The 18,311-nt window shown below is 41.7% G+C and overlaps 2 protein-coding genes across 2 annotated transcripts in view; one reads left to right on the top strand and one right to left on the bottom strand.

Moving 5' to 3' along the window:
* The first annotated feature begins 1,831 nt into the window (after positions 1 to 1,831).
* On the top strand, positions 1,832 to 6,106 carry si:ch211-246m6.4 (transcription factor 15). Its single transcript, XM_006792850.3, has 2 exons — positions 1,832 to 2,483; positions 4,204 to 6,106. Exons 1-2 carry the CDS (start codon positions 1,974 to 1,976, stop codon positions 4,237 to 4,239), a joined length of 546 nt encoding a protein of 181 aa, XP_006792913.1. The 5' UTR covers positions 1,832 to 1,973; the 3' UTR covers positions 4,240 to 6,106.
* Positions 6,107 to 9,093: 2,987 nt separating this feature from the next.
* The window catches only part of bzw1a (basic leucine zipper and W2 domains 1a), a 9,474-nt gene continuing 256 nt past the window's right edge, over positions 9,094 to 18,311 (bottom strand). The window contains exons 2-12 of the mRNA XM_006792851.3: positions 15,930 to 16,003; positions 15,660 to 15,836; positions 15,479 to 15,573; positions 15,318 to 15,383; positions 14,193 to 14,328; positions 13,831 to 13,940; positions 13,571 to 13,741; positions 13,235 to 13,381; positions 11,606 to 11,744; positions 11,103 to 11,225; positions 9,094 to 9,736 (exon numbers count right to left, since the gene is read on the bottom strand). Of these exons, the coding sequence (XP_006792914.1) occupies positions 9,705 to 9,736; positions 11,103 to 11,225; positions 11,606 to 11,744; positions 13,235 to 13,381; positions 13,571 to 13,741; positions 13,831 to 13,940; positions 14,193 to 14,328; positions 15,318 to 15,383; positions 15,479 to 15,573; positions 15,660 to 15,836; positions 15,930 to 15,993 (1,260 nt within the window). The 5' untranslated portion in view covers positions 15,994 to 16,003 and the 3' untranslated portion in view covers positions 9,094 to 9,704. The remainder of the gene's footprint in view (positions 9,737 to 11,102; positions 11,226 to 11,605; positions 11,745 to 13,234; positions 13,382 to 13,570; positions 13,742 to 13,830; positions 13,941 to 14,192; positions 14,329 to 15,317; positions 15,384 to 15,478; positions 15,574 to 15,659; positions 15,837 to 15,929; positions 16,004 to 18,311) is intronic.

Below are 18,311 nucleotides of genomic sequence, written 5' to 3'. Positions count from 1 at the left end.
AACACCAATTAGGATTCCTCTCCTTCCCTCTCTCAGCAAAGGCAAAAGAGCCAGCTGACTTTTCTGCTGTTTTGAGTCAATTGTTCCATATTAACTTTTTTTTTTTTTTTTAAAGTTATGGGGGACTTTTAAGTCCAGTATGTTCATTTAAATACTGTTTGGCCTCCTGTGGCAACAGGGCTACAGAGTGGAAATGATGATTGGGAGTTAACTGCCCTCTGGTGACAACAATACAAATATATCAAGATTATTTAAAAAAAAAAATCTGAGAAATTTCAATGTTTATGTTAAGATTAAATTTCATCAATAAGCCCAAACTCACTTCCCCTTTCAGGTCTAATCTGAATGAAAGTGATAGCCTGAAAGTGGCTGAGAGGTTTTTCAGCAACACACACGAATGTGTTCACAGATATTTATATCCACCGCCAAAGATGGCACTCGGCAAGGTGGAGGAGGAGGTGTGTGTGTGTCCATCGTGGTGGGCACAGACAGCGGGAAGGGACGGGACGGACAGGGAGGAAAACACCTGGACTGTTCACTCAGTGAAGCTCGGAGCCGACAGCCAAGCCAGGAGAGCTGCCAGTGAATACACACACACACACGCACACACACACGCACACACAGTAAAGTTCAAAGTCAGAGAGGTCCAGACTGAATCTCTGTGAAATGGTTTCCTTTCAGTAAATATTAACATTGATAATTCATCCATGAAAAGAAAGAAGGAAGAGAAAACGCTCCATAGTGGATCAAATAAAATAAAAAAATCCATCTGTAAAAGAGGCAGAACCACGTTTAATGTGTTTCTTTAGGCACCTTGTTACTAACAGCCTCACAAAAACACATCACTTCTTTTTATTTCTTTAGATAAATCTATGAAAATGACAAAGATAAGACAGATTGACATAAAATAGTATTTTTGCACCAACAAAGTGATTCCCAAAGAGTTATCAGCTGAAAACCTGGCATATCTCATAATGGTGTGCAGTGTGTCCTTAAAAAAATTGAGGAAACTGGACAAAAGAAGAAGCAGCAAGCTTGAAAAACTATCACGCAAGAACTGGACTTAAAATCAGTGGCAACAGGTCTGATAGAGTGATGAATGCACCACAAACTTTTGGTCCAAATCATCATCAGCATGTACAGAAGAGGTCAGGAGAGCTACAACAGTGTCTACAGCCATCAGTAAAACACAGTCATGGTTTGAGCTGCATTTCAGTCAATGGTGTTGGAGATCTTGTTAAAATTCATGAATTATGGAACACAGAAAAGTCCCATCAGATTTTAAACCACCATGGAATACCATCTGATTGGCAACAGCTTCATCTTTCATCATGACAATGATCCCAAACACACTGCCAATGCAGTAAAATCATCCCTGGACAGAAAAACACACAGTGGAGCACTATCAGTCATGGATCGGCCTCCCCAGAGCCCGGACCTCAACATTATTGAAGCAGTGTGGGATCATGTTGACAGAGAACAGAACAAAAGGCAGAAACAAAGAAGAGCTTTGAATGTACTTCAAGAAGCCTGGAGAACTATTCCTGAAGACGACTTAAAGACGTGAGGAAAATGATTTGCAGAATTGTTGCTTTGTTTTTATTTCCCATTAAAGTGTAAACAGATATTGGTGGACAGAAGCTTCAGTCTGAATCAAATATGGAATATGGCCTATTGGCCTTGAGGGGAGCCCCACCTCGGTGGAGCCTAATTTAAACCCATATCCTCCAGACCACAACAGGTGCCCCCCTCCTCCACTCCCTTTACGCTCCACCTGTCTTCTCTTCTCCGTGGCGGGCTGGCGATCCAGAAAGCAGCCGTCAGTCATTAGAAATGGCGTGCCGGCCCCCTAAGTCACCGGATCGGCGGCAGCTGCTCGACCCCCAGAGCTATTTTCACCCTCAGGATAAAGTGGTGTTCAGCGAGCCGCCCGCACGGCCCAGCAGCTCCAGTCACGCCGCAGCAGAGTCAGGATGAAGTCCACCGGCGGCGAGCGCACAGTGCAGCCAGACTGCTTCACCTCAGACCTGGAGGACCTGGACAGCGCCAGCAACAGCTCCGACGGCGGCTGCACGCCGCGCAGGGAGCCGGGGCAGGTGGTCCAGGAGGAGGGAGCCCCGAAACGAAGAAGGAGACGGAGAAGGAGCAGCGGAGGAGACGCGCGTCTGCCCGGCGTGAGCAAACAGAGGCAGGCGGCCAACGCGCGGGAGCGGGACAGGACGCACAGCGTGAACACGGCCTTCACGGCGCTCCGCACGCTTATCCCCACCGAGCCCGCCGACAGGAAACTCTCCAAGATCGAGACACTGCGCCTGGCCTCCAGCTACATCTCCCACCTGGCCAACGTGCTGCTGCTGGGGGAGGACTGCCTGGACGGACAGCCCTGCCTGCGCTACCAGAGCATCCTGCACGGCCCCGCCGCCCTCAACGCGCCCTCCCTGCGGCCCATCTGCACCTTCTGCCTCAGCAACCAGAGGAAGCTGGTGAGTGGCTTCTCACACCCATAGAGTCGATTAGTGCCAGGGACGTTTCTCGGATTTTGGGGGGGTGGGGTGGCACGTAGACATAAGGAGGGGGGCAAGAAACAGTTAGGGGGTGGTCAGATTCTTCTGTAATAAACCCAAAGCAAACTGCCCGCAAATACTCAGAACTGTGATCATTTTAATTGTGGGCACATCCTGCCTCCATGAATATGAATTAGGGGACGTAACGATATGGTGGCAACACAGAAGCATGTGATTATGCTACGAGGGAATTAAAGTAAAGAAGAAGAAAAAATTATGGACACAGTCTGGTTACAACCACTGTTAAGTTTGCCAAATAATAATTTGTCATACTTTTCACCTTTTGTTATGACAAGATGATAACTAAATAATTCAATTCAATTTTATTTATATAGCACCAAATCATAAAAACAGCCGCCTCAAGGTGCTTTACAATGTAAGGTAGAGAACCTACAATAATACAGAGAAAACCCCAGAAACCAGAAGATTGAGCAAGCAGTTGGTGACAGTGGGAAGGAAAACCTCCCTTTTAACAGGAAGAAGGGGTGAGGAGAACTAATAAGTCATGCACGAGGACAAAAATTATAATGAAATGTATTGACACATTTATTAACAAAGAAAAATGAGATAAAAACATTCTGGAAAGATGAGATCCAATCAGAACAATTGTGTAGAAAGGCGGGATGAGGTTGGAAGTGATCCAATCACAATGATTTTCCTCGTGCAGTAAGGTTAGATGGCACATTTGATCTGCCAAAGAGAAACAATACAACTTTTCAGCATCCAAGGTTGCTGGTGTTGTTGTTGTACAACTTCAATGTTCTTTGTTTCGCATGAAAACAAAATTTGCATTTGATGTGACAAATATTTACACTTTATAGTCAGTTTTAGGTTTAGTCAATTATAATCGTATTCATTTAGTCGATTAAAATAAATCAAAATAAACACTGGTTACAAGCCAAAGTGCTCATAATACACCACTTTAGGCTGGCTCAAAAACTCTCACATTGAGCCCACGTGGCTATGTCCATCTTTTATATACAGTCAGTTAAGACATGAAAAAAAAGTTTTTTATTGGATGTTTTTAAATTTATTGGTGTATATAGTTATAGTCATGCTTTGAGGAGGTCAACACTGTTTCTTCCCATTGTCGTTTGATGTTACTGTACAATTGAAATCTCATTTTAAAGGACAGGGAGAATGTACCACAGATGCTTTTAGCCACATCCATGATTCCTCCACTTGTTGTTTGGGTCTGCTCAGGTCCTCAAACCACACAGATCTGCTCAATGCAGACCCAATGATGCACGGTCTTTACATAGCTAGTGGCACCTGTCTCCTTACTGACTGACACCACAAAATGAAATCAGGCTGTGGTGCCTTCAAGAGCCCTCAACCCAGCTGCAGACTTTAAATTAATGATCTGAGCATCACAAATGTTTCTTTGTTCATGAAACATTTGTGAATCCGTGTGGGTCACAAGTGTTTACAGCATGTGTTGGAGTCTGGCTCGGACCCTTTACGGTTATAAATGCAGAGCAGAATCTGCCACAGGATCAGGATTATTATGTTACATTTAAAGGTAAAAATCTGTAACAACACACATTTTAACTGACCCGTTTAGAGGGTGAGGATCATGCAGTTGTTGTGACGGTGGTTTCACTGAAGTCTGTTAGTGTGTTTGTTTTTGCCTCCACAGCTCAGAGATGGAGCGAAACACTCAGCTGCTGTGTGAAACTTCTTGGCACCAGACAGGCGAGGAGTCCACCACACCGTGGTGTTGTTTACATGTAGGACTTTGTACATATATATATATATATATGAATATAAATATCTTTATTTTTGGACGAGACGAGAAAACTAAGGACAGATTTAAACACTGAAAAGCACTTTCTGTTCACGCTCATGTGCTTCTGGAGCCTCTGTGTTTTGGTTGAACTGTAACCTGAGCCGATGTGTAAAGTAGCACCTGACGTGGGGCTATTTTGGTCCCACCAATAGTACAAACTACCCCTTGGACACCCCACCACCCCATGTCTGACCTCTTAAAAAAAAACAACTAAAAAATATATATAAATATAAATATATCCTCATCACCTTCCGTCACATGAAGGAAATTGAAGAGCAGCTGCTGTAGTGGTTGCTGTCAGTTCAGTGTTACCTTGCGCTTTAAAGGGGCATTAACTGATGTGTTGCCTTTAGTAGTGAACAGTGGGAACTGCAACAATGCTCACATACATGTGAAAAAAAACTGCATGTCAATATCTCAGGACTTTAATCCCCCAGAAGTACAACAGTCAGTGAAGATGTTGAAATTTACACACTGGATTACACTGCTGTTTCCTTACTCCACTCTTCTTATGTCTACCTGGTTAATTTTTGAGTATATTTTTCGTAAAGTGAAAATGTTCAAGAAAACCTTATAATGAGTTGATCCCAGCATGCAAAGCACTCTGGAAAATCCTTTTGTTCCTTCCCAAATGCCACCATTTTAACAGATCACATGGAGAAAGCCATGTCTCCTAAAGGAAAAGTGGTCTGTTATTCATTTGACATTTTACAATAATAGACCAGATTATCTGAATGGTAATGATCTGAGTATGAGGATGTGTATCCCACCTCTGGTAGCTGCTATAGATTCCAGCTGCCCCACAACACTGAATTGGATGAGCGTACAAGAATGGATGGATGGTGCTTAAAATTTGCAGATCCTGAAGAAAAGTTATATTTACTGTATCTGAAGTGTCATGGATTGGTGCATCCCTATAGAATAGGTCAGTAAAAAGATAGAGCTATCCTTTTCAAAGTTTCTGTTGTGTTTTGTCAACAAGCTGCCATCAGCACCGGTGACTGACTGATGGTACTTTGTTTGACCCTAGAAGCTTTGTGATGCCAAGCTTTTTTTTTTTTTTGGCACTGAAAAGAATTATGAATGTGGACTAAAGTCAGACTCTGCAGTTTTTTTGTACTTCCTTTGTGGGATAAAATATCCCATTAAACACAAGAGTGTCGTTTAGTTCTATGGGAACTTAGTGAAGGATCGGTTGAGTTATTTTCAGCGTGCTTTGCATGATTTCACAAAATTGGGAGGTTAATTCCAGTTAATCTGGATACACTTAGATACTGAAGGACATTTAGCATTAAAACGGTTTCCTGAAATAAGCAGTGTGTTCTTAATTTGAAGGTCCAGTTGGAAACTTCCTGGTAACTGTATCTGCGTCAGAAGTTATGTTTTTGGCCTGATTTCAAGATAAAGTTCTTTGCGTAAATGTTTACTTTTGCATTGTTACACGGTTTCCTCATCACTGTAAAAACACTGTGCGATAGGCCTCCTTTTGCTCTAAATTGGAGCGTATTTAATCCTTCTCAATCAGCTGGATCCATCGATTTTTATTGTTCCAGCACTAAACTATGACTGGGAGATGTTACACACTACCTCATATCTGTGTTTTGAAATATGAAGGCCTACCTCCAAATCCAATGAGTAAGAAGTACTTGAATACCTGACAACTTGTGTTCTTTGCACATCGCACATACTGAGAAGCTGCTCGAAGAGAAAAATGTATTTTTGTACAATAAAAATAAAAACAATGATATCAAAACTTCATTTGTCTCTCATTTGTGGGCCTTAAACTGTATGTTGTGCTTGTAATTTGCAAACTCTGTAAAAGCACGTTTTGTGTAACTTCCCAAAATGACATTAATCAGTCAAAAGAAAAGAAAAGACTGATTTATGTCTAAAGTGTCTTTTATTATGTTTAGAGATATCAACAGAAATAAAATTAGGACTAGGCTGCACTTTGATGTAATTCCACTTTGGACCACAAGATTGTGTAGTGAGTCAATGCAACCTTTATTTAAACAGATGACATACCAAGAGCAAATTTCTTTACATTGACGCAAATGAAGGCAAATGTGGAGGAAATAGGGGCAACAGAATTGGCTTGACAATAGGGGTGGGTTTTAATAATCGATTCATCGATTAAAATCGATTCTGGCTTGGACAACATGATATCGATTCATTAAAATCCTGAATCGATTTTTTTATATAAATATATTTTGCCCAAAATGCCAGAATCTCAGGTGAAACGTCACAAAAATTTTGACAACTACCAAACATTTAAAACAGTAAATGAGAGCAGGAACATGGATTATGCAATAAGACGTAAACACACAGCGCGGACCCATGGATCTGAGGCTACGTACACACGTACACGGGTATTTTTGAAAACAGAGATTTTCTGTTTTCGTTTTAAAAAATAATCCCGTCCACACGTAAAGGCAGAAATGAAGGAAAACACTGCTAGGAACATGCCAAAGCAACAGGTGGCGATATATTCCTAACCGTGCAGAAATGTTGGCCAATCAGAAGTCTAGAAGCCTCGGTGGGAAATAGTAAACAAAGCTGGGGCATAGAAGCAGAACCGAGTCGTATATGTGGAGGGACAGTAACTGTGTGTGTATATGTAAGCATTTAAACACTGCAGAGAGTACAATTAACAGTAACAGTATTGTAGAAATTTCACCGAAACAATAACGTGGCGCACAGCGTGACGTCAAAAAATGCGCACACCTTTGACGCTGCGTTTTCTCCGTTTTTCTTGTCCAGACGTAAATGCAAAAACGAAGTTTTCAAAAATATCCACCCTGGCCGGAGTTTTTAAAAATCTCCGTTTTCAGTGACCAAAAACGGCGTTTACGTGTGGACGAAAGGTGCAAACGTATAGAAAAATCTGCGTTTTCAAAAATACCCGGGTACGTGTGGACATAGCCAGAATCAGTGAGATGTCGCCTTTCTCATCCGACGGCACGGACACAGTCGGGGCGGAAAGCCGACAGCTCGCTGATTCTGATCTGTTGGCGGGTCGCGCTTTGTGTTTACGCCCTTTTTCCCTAATTCTAAAGTTGTTAGTTTTATCTCTCTCCAAACAATATTTTTGTTATGGACACAGTAATAATCAAAGATCTGAGAGACACGTTTGTAAATCCAGTTGTAAGAAAGGGTCAATTTGTTGATCTCCAAGGGATTGTTCCCAAGTATTTGGAAACCACCCTTGCACACAGGCAATCCTTAAGTTCTTGATACTTACATACCAATCGGGATTCTGCTAATTATCTAAGTAGCTGAAAAACTGATAGCTGATCAGTTTCACTTATTCAAACAGCGATTGTACTTTTTAACACCAAAATGGAGTTTAGTCTTCAAGCCAATCATTCCATTATTTCATCATTTTTACAGAAAAGGTGAAAGCATTTGAAACTGTTATGACACTGTATATTGTTCTCCAAAACAGATCATTGTAATTTTTCCTCTGCAAACTGTATATGGTTCAGGAGTTTAAAAAATAACTTCCACCATATTTAAGTGCGTACCCACAGGTGTTCCTCAAGGTGTAATCATAGGTCCTCTTGTTTTCTTTGTATATTAAAGAGTTTCCATCTGCTTGCTCTGGAGCTAATATGTGTATGCAGATGATGTAATAGTGCTGCTAAACAAGCGTTACCACGTCTGAATCATTCTCCTTTTCATTTAAATGCATCTAAGACAGCGTGCATCTTTTACCAAATCAAGTGGAAAAACAAAAATCAGGATGTTATGAGTCAAATGTTGAGATCAACTCTAAATTAAACTTTAAGGCCCAAATTTTTTAAAAAAAAGATTTGTAATATAGTTAAATTTAATATTGACAACTTCAAATATATATGAAATATGTTCATACAGCTTAAGTTACACATATTTAGTCCTCCATATTATTTTAGTATTATTTTGTTCAGCTGAGTTTCAATGGGTTAAAACCTTTACTCTTTATAATAGATGCATTAAAAACTCATATCACGAGTTTAGTGCATTTATCAATTACATGAATTCTTCGCATCTTTAATTAAATCAATTATGAAACAATATAGCTCCTCATTGATTTAGTTCATTACCACCAGGGTAAAAAGAGACCAAGTTACACATTCGAATAGACAGGGCTGTATTAATCCTTTAAAGGATGTCTGGTCTTAATGCATTTTCTGTAAAGGCTGTGCAACAGTGGAAGATCACACCCATTAGTTTCAAAGATCAGAACACATTTTCAATGAAAATTGAAGACTGTTGAATGATAATCTGTCAGTACTGAGCTAGTTTTACTTTAGCATTGGTTTTCCAGTATGTCCCTTTTTCTTATATAAAATTGATGCGTTTTGATTCTAGTGTTCTTTCAAGACCCAAACTGGGACTACAGCTGAAAATTAGCTCATGGCCAACGTTGGTGCATTTTCAGCTAATTTTATTAACATTTCCCAGTTTTAAAATTAAATGTGTAAACTTATTTACACTGGAAACAGGAATCTCACCCCTTTGGCCCATGTAAGATCAGAATGGGCTTTCTTTGCACAGTTAAGCCTCAGACATGTCTACAGACTGGTCAGCAACCCCTTTAAAGAGTGAAATGCTTTAAACTTGAGTCCAAATTCTAGTTTGCGTTCCCTAGGTGGTCACAATTGTGCCTAGCGACCTGCCATGGTTCACCATTTGTAGCTTCATAGTCCTAGAGACCAAAGTTACAATTACTGAAGTAAAATGAAAACAAAGCACAGGAAGAACAGTTTCAATAATCTTTATTTCATAAAAAAGTCAAATCGGCTTATCAGATTAAAGAAAGTAGAAACCAATAATAATCGTTAGCTGGCGAGGCATTTTACAGGGGGGCGTGTCTTCTGACAAACTGACTGGAGCGACCTCGACAGGCAGTACAAGTTTACCCAAAAAGTCAAGAAGGCGAAGTTTAAGACCGAACAGGAGCCAAAACATAAGCAGAGTCAATTTTAAAAAGAGAAAAAAAAAATAAAGAGTGGGAGAAAAGAAAAGACTTTGGCTGTAGTCGCATGAAGATGAACCTCAGACTTATGAGCAGCAGCCACTGAAAATCAAACACGTTTTCATAATCCAAATTACAGAGGGCATCAAAATGACCAAAGAAGGGAAGAGAAGGGGAGAATTTGTCATTTTCTGCTCCCACTGCGAGTTAAGGACCCGTTTTATTTGGACAAACTAAACGTTTGCTAGTGGTGGAGGTTTGTTTGCATTTGTGGATAAATAAACCGTAACAGGATGTAGAAGGAGGGAAAAGGGCAAAGACATTCTACTGCTCCTGCTCCTACTTTTTAAAAGAAAAACAAAAGAAAAACGAAGCTCGTCTGGCAATTGAGGTTTTAGTCCGCCTCCTCTTCCTCCGATTCCGACTCTGCCGAGAGAAAACACAAGAGGACGAATCAGTCAAGACGCTGATCACTTTACAACATCTTGTGAATGAGTAAAACGATGATTTGATTGTGATTGTCTGAGTACTGAAGACGTCCTTTTTCTCATGACTGTACAGTCATTTAAAGACTGAGACCCTCCCCAACTACCTGGATGCCTCCAGCACCCTGTGCACGTGAAGAACTCGCCAGTAAAAACCAAACATGCTGTCATCCTTTGCTCCAGTGAATACATCAGGACTAAATGCCGATCTGGTTTCAGAGGATTTCAAACAAGGAAAATACTCACTCTCCCAGGATTAGAGACTGTTTGTGATGCCTGGCAACCATCAGTCACTAGAGAAACTTGTATTCTGGCCAGTTTATTAGTGCTGGGTAAAATCAGTAACAAAGAGGCTGCATGGAAACCCCTTGATTGCTTTGATTGGTGACAGTGTCTCAATTGCACAGACAAAACCTGCAAACTAGGAGCAACTGAGACAAAATACTTGCAAACCACTCGCCAAGTGGGTGTGAAACTTTTGACATAAGCCAGAATTGGAGAAATTGAACTTGTACCTCAACTCTGCAAATATATTGCAAAAAAGTAGCAACCGATGACTTTAGAGGAACTTTTTGGACTTATTTCAAGTTTCCCTGCCACTCAGGAAATAGTTTGCATCTTCCAAGCAAAGTACTAGTAACCAGGTTTTTGGTTCATCCCCCTCTTGTGATCAATTTCGCCAAGCACCAGCTCGTCTGCAAATGAACATTTCTCCCTGGCGATTGTTGTTTGCAAGATTGCCACTTACCGTCTCTAAGGCCGTTTATAGAGGTATTTTGCATTATACTTTGATGAGCAGCGCCATATTGGCTAAAGCTACAGCTTTAGCTAATCTCGAGTTTTATAACAAACATTTTCCTGATACACTAGCACAGATGACCAGCCAGATTATGGTGCTTGACTTCCTATTACATGGCCACACCACAGAGCATTTGTGGTGCTTCAACCAGTTGTGGACCAATCGAGCTCGGTTACCTGACATGCCAGCATCAATTACCATGTGGGTAGTAGTCATGCGACTGTAAAACTTGTATCAAGCATTTCTTATTGACCTGTGATTGAATCAGCTAACAAGCTAAAACAAAGCTTTAGCAAATTCATATATTGTCATAAATACACTCAGGTACATGTCTATACATGCCTTTATCATACAACGTGACAGGTGCATGTCTAACTGGCCTGTTCAATGCAGAGCTCCTTTAACCTTTTAGTGGCCTTTCAGGTTTTGAGCATATGCCATCAGCTCTGAACACAGCTCCTCAAAACACACAAAACCCAGGAAGTGCAGGTTATTTCTCCATCTTTACCTTCCTCAGCATTCTTCAGCCACTCCACAAATTTTTTCATCTGCTCGAGGAAAACGCTCTTCCCCTTGGCAAGGTGGGCTTCAGTGTACCACTTCAGTATGGCCTCTTCACTCAATACATCCGCTGAAAGAGAAAACAGGACTGTGAGGAGGGCGGACACATTAAACGTTCACCAAGAGAGCCTGAAACCTTTGTAAAGATTCAAGAAACAATTTACTGATGCTTGGTGAGAGTTTCTCTATTAAAAACAATCTGGACTTTTGGGGGAAATCTAAGACCAATCAAAGCTGAAGCTGTGTGTAAAAAGGACAATGCCAAGCCAGACTTTCTAGTGTTTGGGTAGCAAAAAAAAAAAAAAAAAGAGGAAAAAAAGAAAGACACCAAGCATATGCAAGAAACAGCTTTTTAAAGTCAGGAAATGAGAAAAATGACCTTTCATAAACCTAAAAGACAACGAGACAAGCTGTCACAGCCACGCTTTTTCCTCCTGCTGTAGCACCAACCTTTATAGAGGAGCACCACGATCTTCTGAAAGGCCTTCATGAAGTGGATGTTGTCGTAGCAGTACTCCTGGATCTTCAGCAGCAGGCTGAGCTCAGACAGACCCTGGGAGGTGAAGGCTTTCAGCAGAGGGCTGTATTGCTGTGGAGAAAGAAGCCGCTAAATTAGAGCATATAAAGCTGCAGGGAGCAATACTGTGGTACACGTGGAGCAGTTTCCTGCAGCCACATAGCTGTCTTAGTGCAGCGGTCCCCAACCTTTTTTGCGCCACAGACCGGTTTATCCCCGACAATATTTTCACAGACCGGCCTTTAAGGTGTAGCAGATAAATACAACAAAATAAAACTAAAAAAGAAGCTTTTTTCATAACACACGTGAAAAGACCCAGGAAAACAGAGTCAACGATAAAAAAAACGATAACAAAATAACGCTAAAAACCGATAAGAACCCTGAAAACCATACATTTCACACCCGAGCCTCAACTCTCGCGGCCCGGTACCAAACGACTCCCCGGGGGTTGGGGACCGCTGTCTTAGTGGATTCTGATTGGTCATTCAAAAAAAATAAAAATAAATATAAAAGCTGCTTATCATCTGCTATACCCACATGACTGAACTCACGAACACCATTTTTATTGAGTGGAACCCACAACTCATGCACTTCAGATGATTTCTTGTTGCCTCCAGGTGGCGCCGTCACCGACCAACAGTCTGGGACAGATTGATTGATGTACACGAGAGCTTTAACAGCTTCTCATGCAGCTTTGATTTTCTTCCTTAAAGTTTTCAGGTTGGTCAAACAGACCAATCACATTGATCCATCTAACTCTGAGGAGGTTCAATAGCAACCAAGATACTTGTAGACTTCCTGTTGGGTTTAGTAGAAGGCACAAAGACACATTTTCAACTTGGGATATTACACGAGGCCACTGAATTTCATGCAAGCAGATTAAAATCAGTGCTGGGGCTCCTTTATTGAAATACTGTAGCTAGCGCCATAGAGCCAATAAATACTACAAAACCTGCTTCTTAACTTTAAAATGCCAGCCTTCCAAAATGGAGTTTAGGGCATGTTTCCACGGAGATACATTTTGTCCATCTTGGGATGTTACACATGTATCAAATTTCACATGTTACAGTTTTGTAGGTGTGTTAGCCCCATAATAAAGTCTTCATTAGTCTTGAAGTTCATGGGTTTGAGGATGTTTAGACCCTTGAAAAGAGAACATTTACTGGCAATAATAAATAGACGCTGTAATTTGGGGATTTATTGCAGTGAGATTGTTGCTACTGCTGGACTAGAGAGGCACAATAACTAAACAGGAGGCTTTTATTTTGCAAATCTGCCACCAACTTAAAGTTGAGTCATAGTTTATAGCATTGTTGATTTAAAAAAAAAAAAAAATTGCATCTTTGCAATTTCTAATAAGTAACTGGATGCTTTGATTTTGAAAATCCTGTTCAATTCAAATATTCCGAGGCTTTTACTTTGAAGTAAGACATAGCTATGGTTGAGGGATAAGCCTTCAGCCGTAGAGTCGTGTTTCCTGTACAGGTTCATTAATTAATAATGATGAATTAATCCCTTTAAGCGCTTTAACCACAGCTGTGCTCCTCGGCCCTGCTGCGCACCTTCAAGTGTTTGATGGCTTGTTCGGTCACGAGCTCTTCCTTCTTGTTCCATTCAACGGAGCTCATCACACTAGTCCAGATGATGCTGATCATGGCCTGCTCAGAAAGGTTGGCCTTTTTCATCTCCTCCCTAGTGAAGGCGATAATCTGGAGGGAAGGCAGCGAGGTTAATCACACACACGTCAGTCACTAATGAAGCACACATCTGTTTCTGTGCTTTTTCATTCAGAGAAACTCAGCGGTGCAAAAACAGAAGTGTTAAAAACCTGTTGTTCAGAGCTCAGTGTATATCTTTTATGATAAATTAGGCATTTAAAAGTCAGTCTGTGGCCTCACCTCCTTCAGAGGGTCACCTCGAGACATCTGCTCCTGGAGCTCCTTCTGCAGCTCCTTGCGGGCGCCGATGGATTGCTGGTTGCGGGCGAAGTCAGACAGCTCCTTCAGCCCGGCGTCGGTGAAGTACTTCGAAAAATGCTCGCAGCTCCGTTTGTTGGCCGGAAAGAGTTCCTGAGGAGGAGAAGGATGTTCACACACCAGTGAGACATTGGCAGCAGGAATGAGTCGACACGTGGCACCTGACTTGTGTTTTTGCTTACCATCAGCCTGTTGTCCATGCCAACTTTGCGAAGACTGCCAGCAACAGAGTTGATGTCCTTCTCGTTGATCCATGACTTGAACAGCTTGACAGCGAAGGCTGCAGAAACGCCTGGACAGAGATGACACAGGTCAGAGCTTCTTCTGAACATGAAACCAACTCCTTTTTTAAATTAATTTGACTGCCCTAATTAATATTAAGCTTCAGAGGGGAAGCTGTTGCACACAAGAACCACAGAAAGTGTCAGTGTTGCAGGATGAAACCACCAAACTGCTGCTGTCACTGATACCTGACCAGCTTTCTGACCGTTTCTAAGCAATAAATCTCTGCTGCAAACCCAGACTTAACAAGACGTTACCTTACCTTCTTTGACGAGGTTCTCGTTGAAGAGACTGCTCAAGATGGAGGCTGATATGCTGCCGTTGGCCAGCAGGATGCCGGTCAGCATGGCGAGCTTGTTGCGCTCAGACTCAGTAAACCCCTTTAGAAACAGCAGTAACTACAAAGAGAAAGCAGACAAGTTTAATGCATGTTTAAGCTTGAAAAACAAAAACAACTGTGGGCATATTTACATCCCTAGAGATGTTAAAACTCCCTTCCACTAAAGAAATTTCTTTCCAGACATGTTGAGAATAACCTTTTAAGCAAATCAAATCCAGGGTTTCCACACATTAAAAGTTTGCATTTTGAGCTTTTGTGGACGGTCAAGAGTTTTAAAATGTTTGTATCAGCAATAAACTAGTGTAACTTCATGGGGCTGCTGTGACACCATGCCTGGGATCACTGCAATGCCCTTAACATCATTGAAAGTGCACAGTTGTTTCCAAATCCCATTAGATTTTATAAATTGTGCAAACTGTTCAAGAGTTGCGATAAAAAGGCCCAACTTATCCCCAGCAACAGGTGGGTCGTTTCCCACAGAGCTGCTCGCATTTGTGGAAATGTAAGGGCACGTGAAGAAAAAGCACCTCCTGTGGTGTGAAAGAAAACAATGCACACCATGCAGCAATTAATTTCTTATCCCATCAGTGGACATCAGCTCCATCTTTGACTGCAGTCTTTGTGCTTATGGCACCAGTTTTCTACAGCAGGACTTAAACTCCATGTATGGTGTCACACACCCATCCTACGCTTCCTAGTACTGTGCTTACAAGCATAAAATAAGCACAACATAATGATCCAGACTACACTCTGACAGACCCGACAGCCAAGCAGTCGCTCCCATTTCAGCTCTTTGAAGTGGTGCACTGCAACGCAAATTCAGGCTTGTGGATGTCACTCAGACACGAGCAGACAAAGTATAATCAAGGCCCAATCCCCCAATTACTGGCAGTCAAAAACACCTCAAACTTAAAGGTTAAAGTTTGTTATCTTGAAAACAAACGAAGGGAACTGCAATCAACAGCTGGCAACCTCTGCCTCAAACCGTTCCAACCAGCTAAGCCCAGTTTGAACTTATCCCCTTATCAGGATCCGGTTATTGCTCACCTTCTTGATCTCCTCTTCGAAACCCTTCTCCAGGTACTTGTAACGCCTGATCAGCTTGTTAAAAACCTGTTTATGAGTCAAAGAGAAGAAACAGCTTGTGAGCATTACCTGCTTGTCACGTGTGCTTCATTTTTAAAACGCATTCATTAACAGGGACCGACCTGAGCATATGCTTGCATTGTCTCCAGGTCTTCTTGTGCCGTGAAGAGGCAGTACTCTGTGCGGGTCATGTCATCAGAGAGAGTCCCTCCTGGGGCTGCAGACACACATAAAAAGGTAAATATATACATGTATTACACACATTTCTGCACACGAGTGACAACAAAACATGTTGCAACTCACCCAGCATCCCGCCGGCCACCAGGATGTCAAAAAGTGTCTCTGCATAGCGGCGGTAGTCAAGCTTGGCGCCAGAGGCATCGAGGAACTTTGCGACCGCTTCCAAATCAGTGCCAGTTTGATTCAAGCCTTGTACGATACTTTCTTGAAACTGAGTAGGGTCAAATCTCTCCTTTTCATCTGTGGGAAGACAACGACACACAAACATTGAAATGAAAGCAGAATGTGGAACAGCAGGGCTGGGGATCAGTGGATCCAGGAATCAGCACTCACCTCTTTTCCTCGTTTTGAAACGCTGGCCTGTTAGCGTTGGCTTTTGCTGCTTTTGATTATTCATAAAAGACACCCTGAAAGAGACGAGAACACACAGAGTTAATGTTTAGCTGCGCAGGCAACTCATCAACGGGCCCTGTAATTATGGTTTCTCCTCCCAGCACCTGGGCGTAAGCCGGGTTATCTGCACGTCCTGTAACAATCGGCTGTGCAGAACGACTTTAGAGTCTGCTGGTAATTCAAAAGCTGGTGGCACCGATCTGAGATGAAAAGTTTTTATTGTAAGAACTTAGTTTCAGTTTGTGTTTTCAATCAGTTTACTCTCTGAGAGTTTCCAGAGTTGGCTTATTATTTTCAGTTTAGTTTTAACTTAAAACCTGTTCAGTTTCAGTCAGGCTTTTATTTCTCTCACTTTAAAGAGAGGATAAATTTCAAAAGTAATCATGAATATTTGAAGGACGCTGCGAGTCATACAGGAAGGCTCATGGAGTCAAATTATCAAAATGGTATTTTTGGAAATGCATTAGTTTCTATTTAACTAAAACACATTTCCCCCTTTCATTTTAACAGGGTGTAAAAACCCTTAAAAGGTACAAACAATGAAAAGGCCCAACTCTTTGCCTGCGATGAGGTTCATTGTGAAAGTAACCACAGCGTTATCACAGGACGAAATGTTCCCTTGCTACAGCAGTCAAAACAAAAAAAAGTGCACACTCAGCAAAAAAAACCCAACAACAACCTTGTAGTAAGCAACAATTTCTTCATTTTAAGTAACTTAAATGTTTTAAAGTTTGAGTTCTTCAGCAACAAACCACAAAGGTCACAAATCACGCTTGTTAAACATGTCTTATTCCCAGACAACGATAAAAGTAACCACATTGTTCCTTTAATTCATGGATCTGTGTTGAACAAGTAACACGCTGATAACAGTAACTATGAATAACACCCAGTTGTGATCTTTTTTTTGAGCCACAAACACACAGTAATTACACACTAATAACCCACTGGTTTACAAAAATAATAATAATACAAATTCTGGGACATTTCAGCCAGCAGCATCAGTTGTGGGTAAACCTGTTATCTGCTGCAGGATCTGTACATCCGAGAGAAACTGCAATACTACACTGGCTGAGATGTGTGGGAATCAGTCAAACTGAGTTGATAGAGATAAGTAGAAAAAGAGTGCAAATTAGCCAAAAGCTTTAATTATGCCGGGGAAGGAAAAAAAGACCAGCCTCAAAGACTTCAGCTCGACATTTAGTCCCATCAGCTGACAAAACAGGGCAGTAAATGTCATCTTATTAACAGATAACAGCCATGGGGCTGATATTTCTTGATGCTTTTCCCTTTCATGTCCAATTTCCCCCCTCCATTGCTACCAAAGAATGTATACATGTTTGAGTATTTAAACCCATCACACCCCTTTTCTTTGCAGTGATGGCTTCATTTCCCTCCTAAATCCCAAACTCTCTTCTATCCAGGCTCAGGGTCCACATCGTCAATAGCTGGATTAATGTCAAGGAAACTCACTGTGTAAGTTATTTTGCTGTAACTGAGCACTTCACCTGCCTCTTAAGATTAAACCAAGTAACGTGTATATCTGTAACCACTGCCTTCACAAACACAGAGAGGACGTTAGAAAGTATTTAACTCTAAGAGATGCGCATTTATGAGTTTTAAATGGCAGTGTAGTTAACCACTATTCGCTTCGGCTATGCGCGAGCATGCAGTTGTTTAGTTTTAGCTGTTCTGACTTCATTTATCTTACTCCAAGGAAAGCCTCCTTAATCTATTAAAAACAGCCTGACATAATACAGATTTAGTTCAAAGTAAATTAAATCCAGCACGGCTGCTTTTCCTTCCCCCGGGCTTTGACTAGCTACTCACACAAAGGTGAAGGAGTACTCGGCAGACAAAAGACAATCTGCGGGGCTATAAAGGTGGATGCTGGGAGGTGGAAATAACCAGATGTATCAGCTCGACACTGCTTAATTCAATCACAGTACACAGGTGTGACCTCAACGCGAGCATTTTCCACGGATATTTCCTACGGATAGCTTTCCGCTCGCGAGCAATGAGGGATTTTCTGAGCAGCTGGCTAACTGTGGATTAGCACAGGCTAACTCGAGGCCTCGCCATGCGCCGAGCAAGGTAGCCGGGCCCGCTAGCACGCTAACCACGTTTGATTACCGTTCAGCCTCGGCTCACGCACGCAAGAAAATTCACCTCATCAGCACCTAATCGACTATAAAACACAACCACCTGTCGAGCTGTCATGAAAAAAACATCCATAACAACAACGAAGCAGAGCCGCAATCTGCTCTGTAATGAAGCTAATGCTAAGTTAAATTTCGCCCTCCGGCGGCGCCCATGATGGCAACA

The sequence above is a fragment of the Neolamprologus brichardi genome, chromosome 23 (genome assembly GCF_056152115.1).
Source record: "Neolamprologus brichardi isolate AB-2024 chromosome 23, ASM5615211v1, whole genome shotgun sequence".
Taxonomy (NCBI): Eukaryota; Metazoa; Chordata; class Actinopteri; order Cichliformes; family Cichlidae; genus Neolamprologus; species Neolamprologus brichardi.
This window is presented reverse-complemented; position numbering and strand designations above follow the sequence as displayed.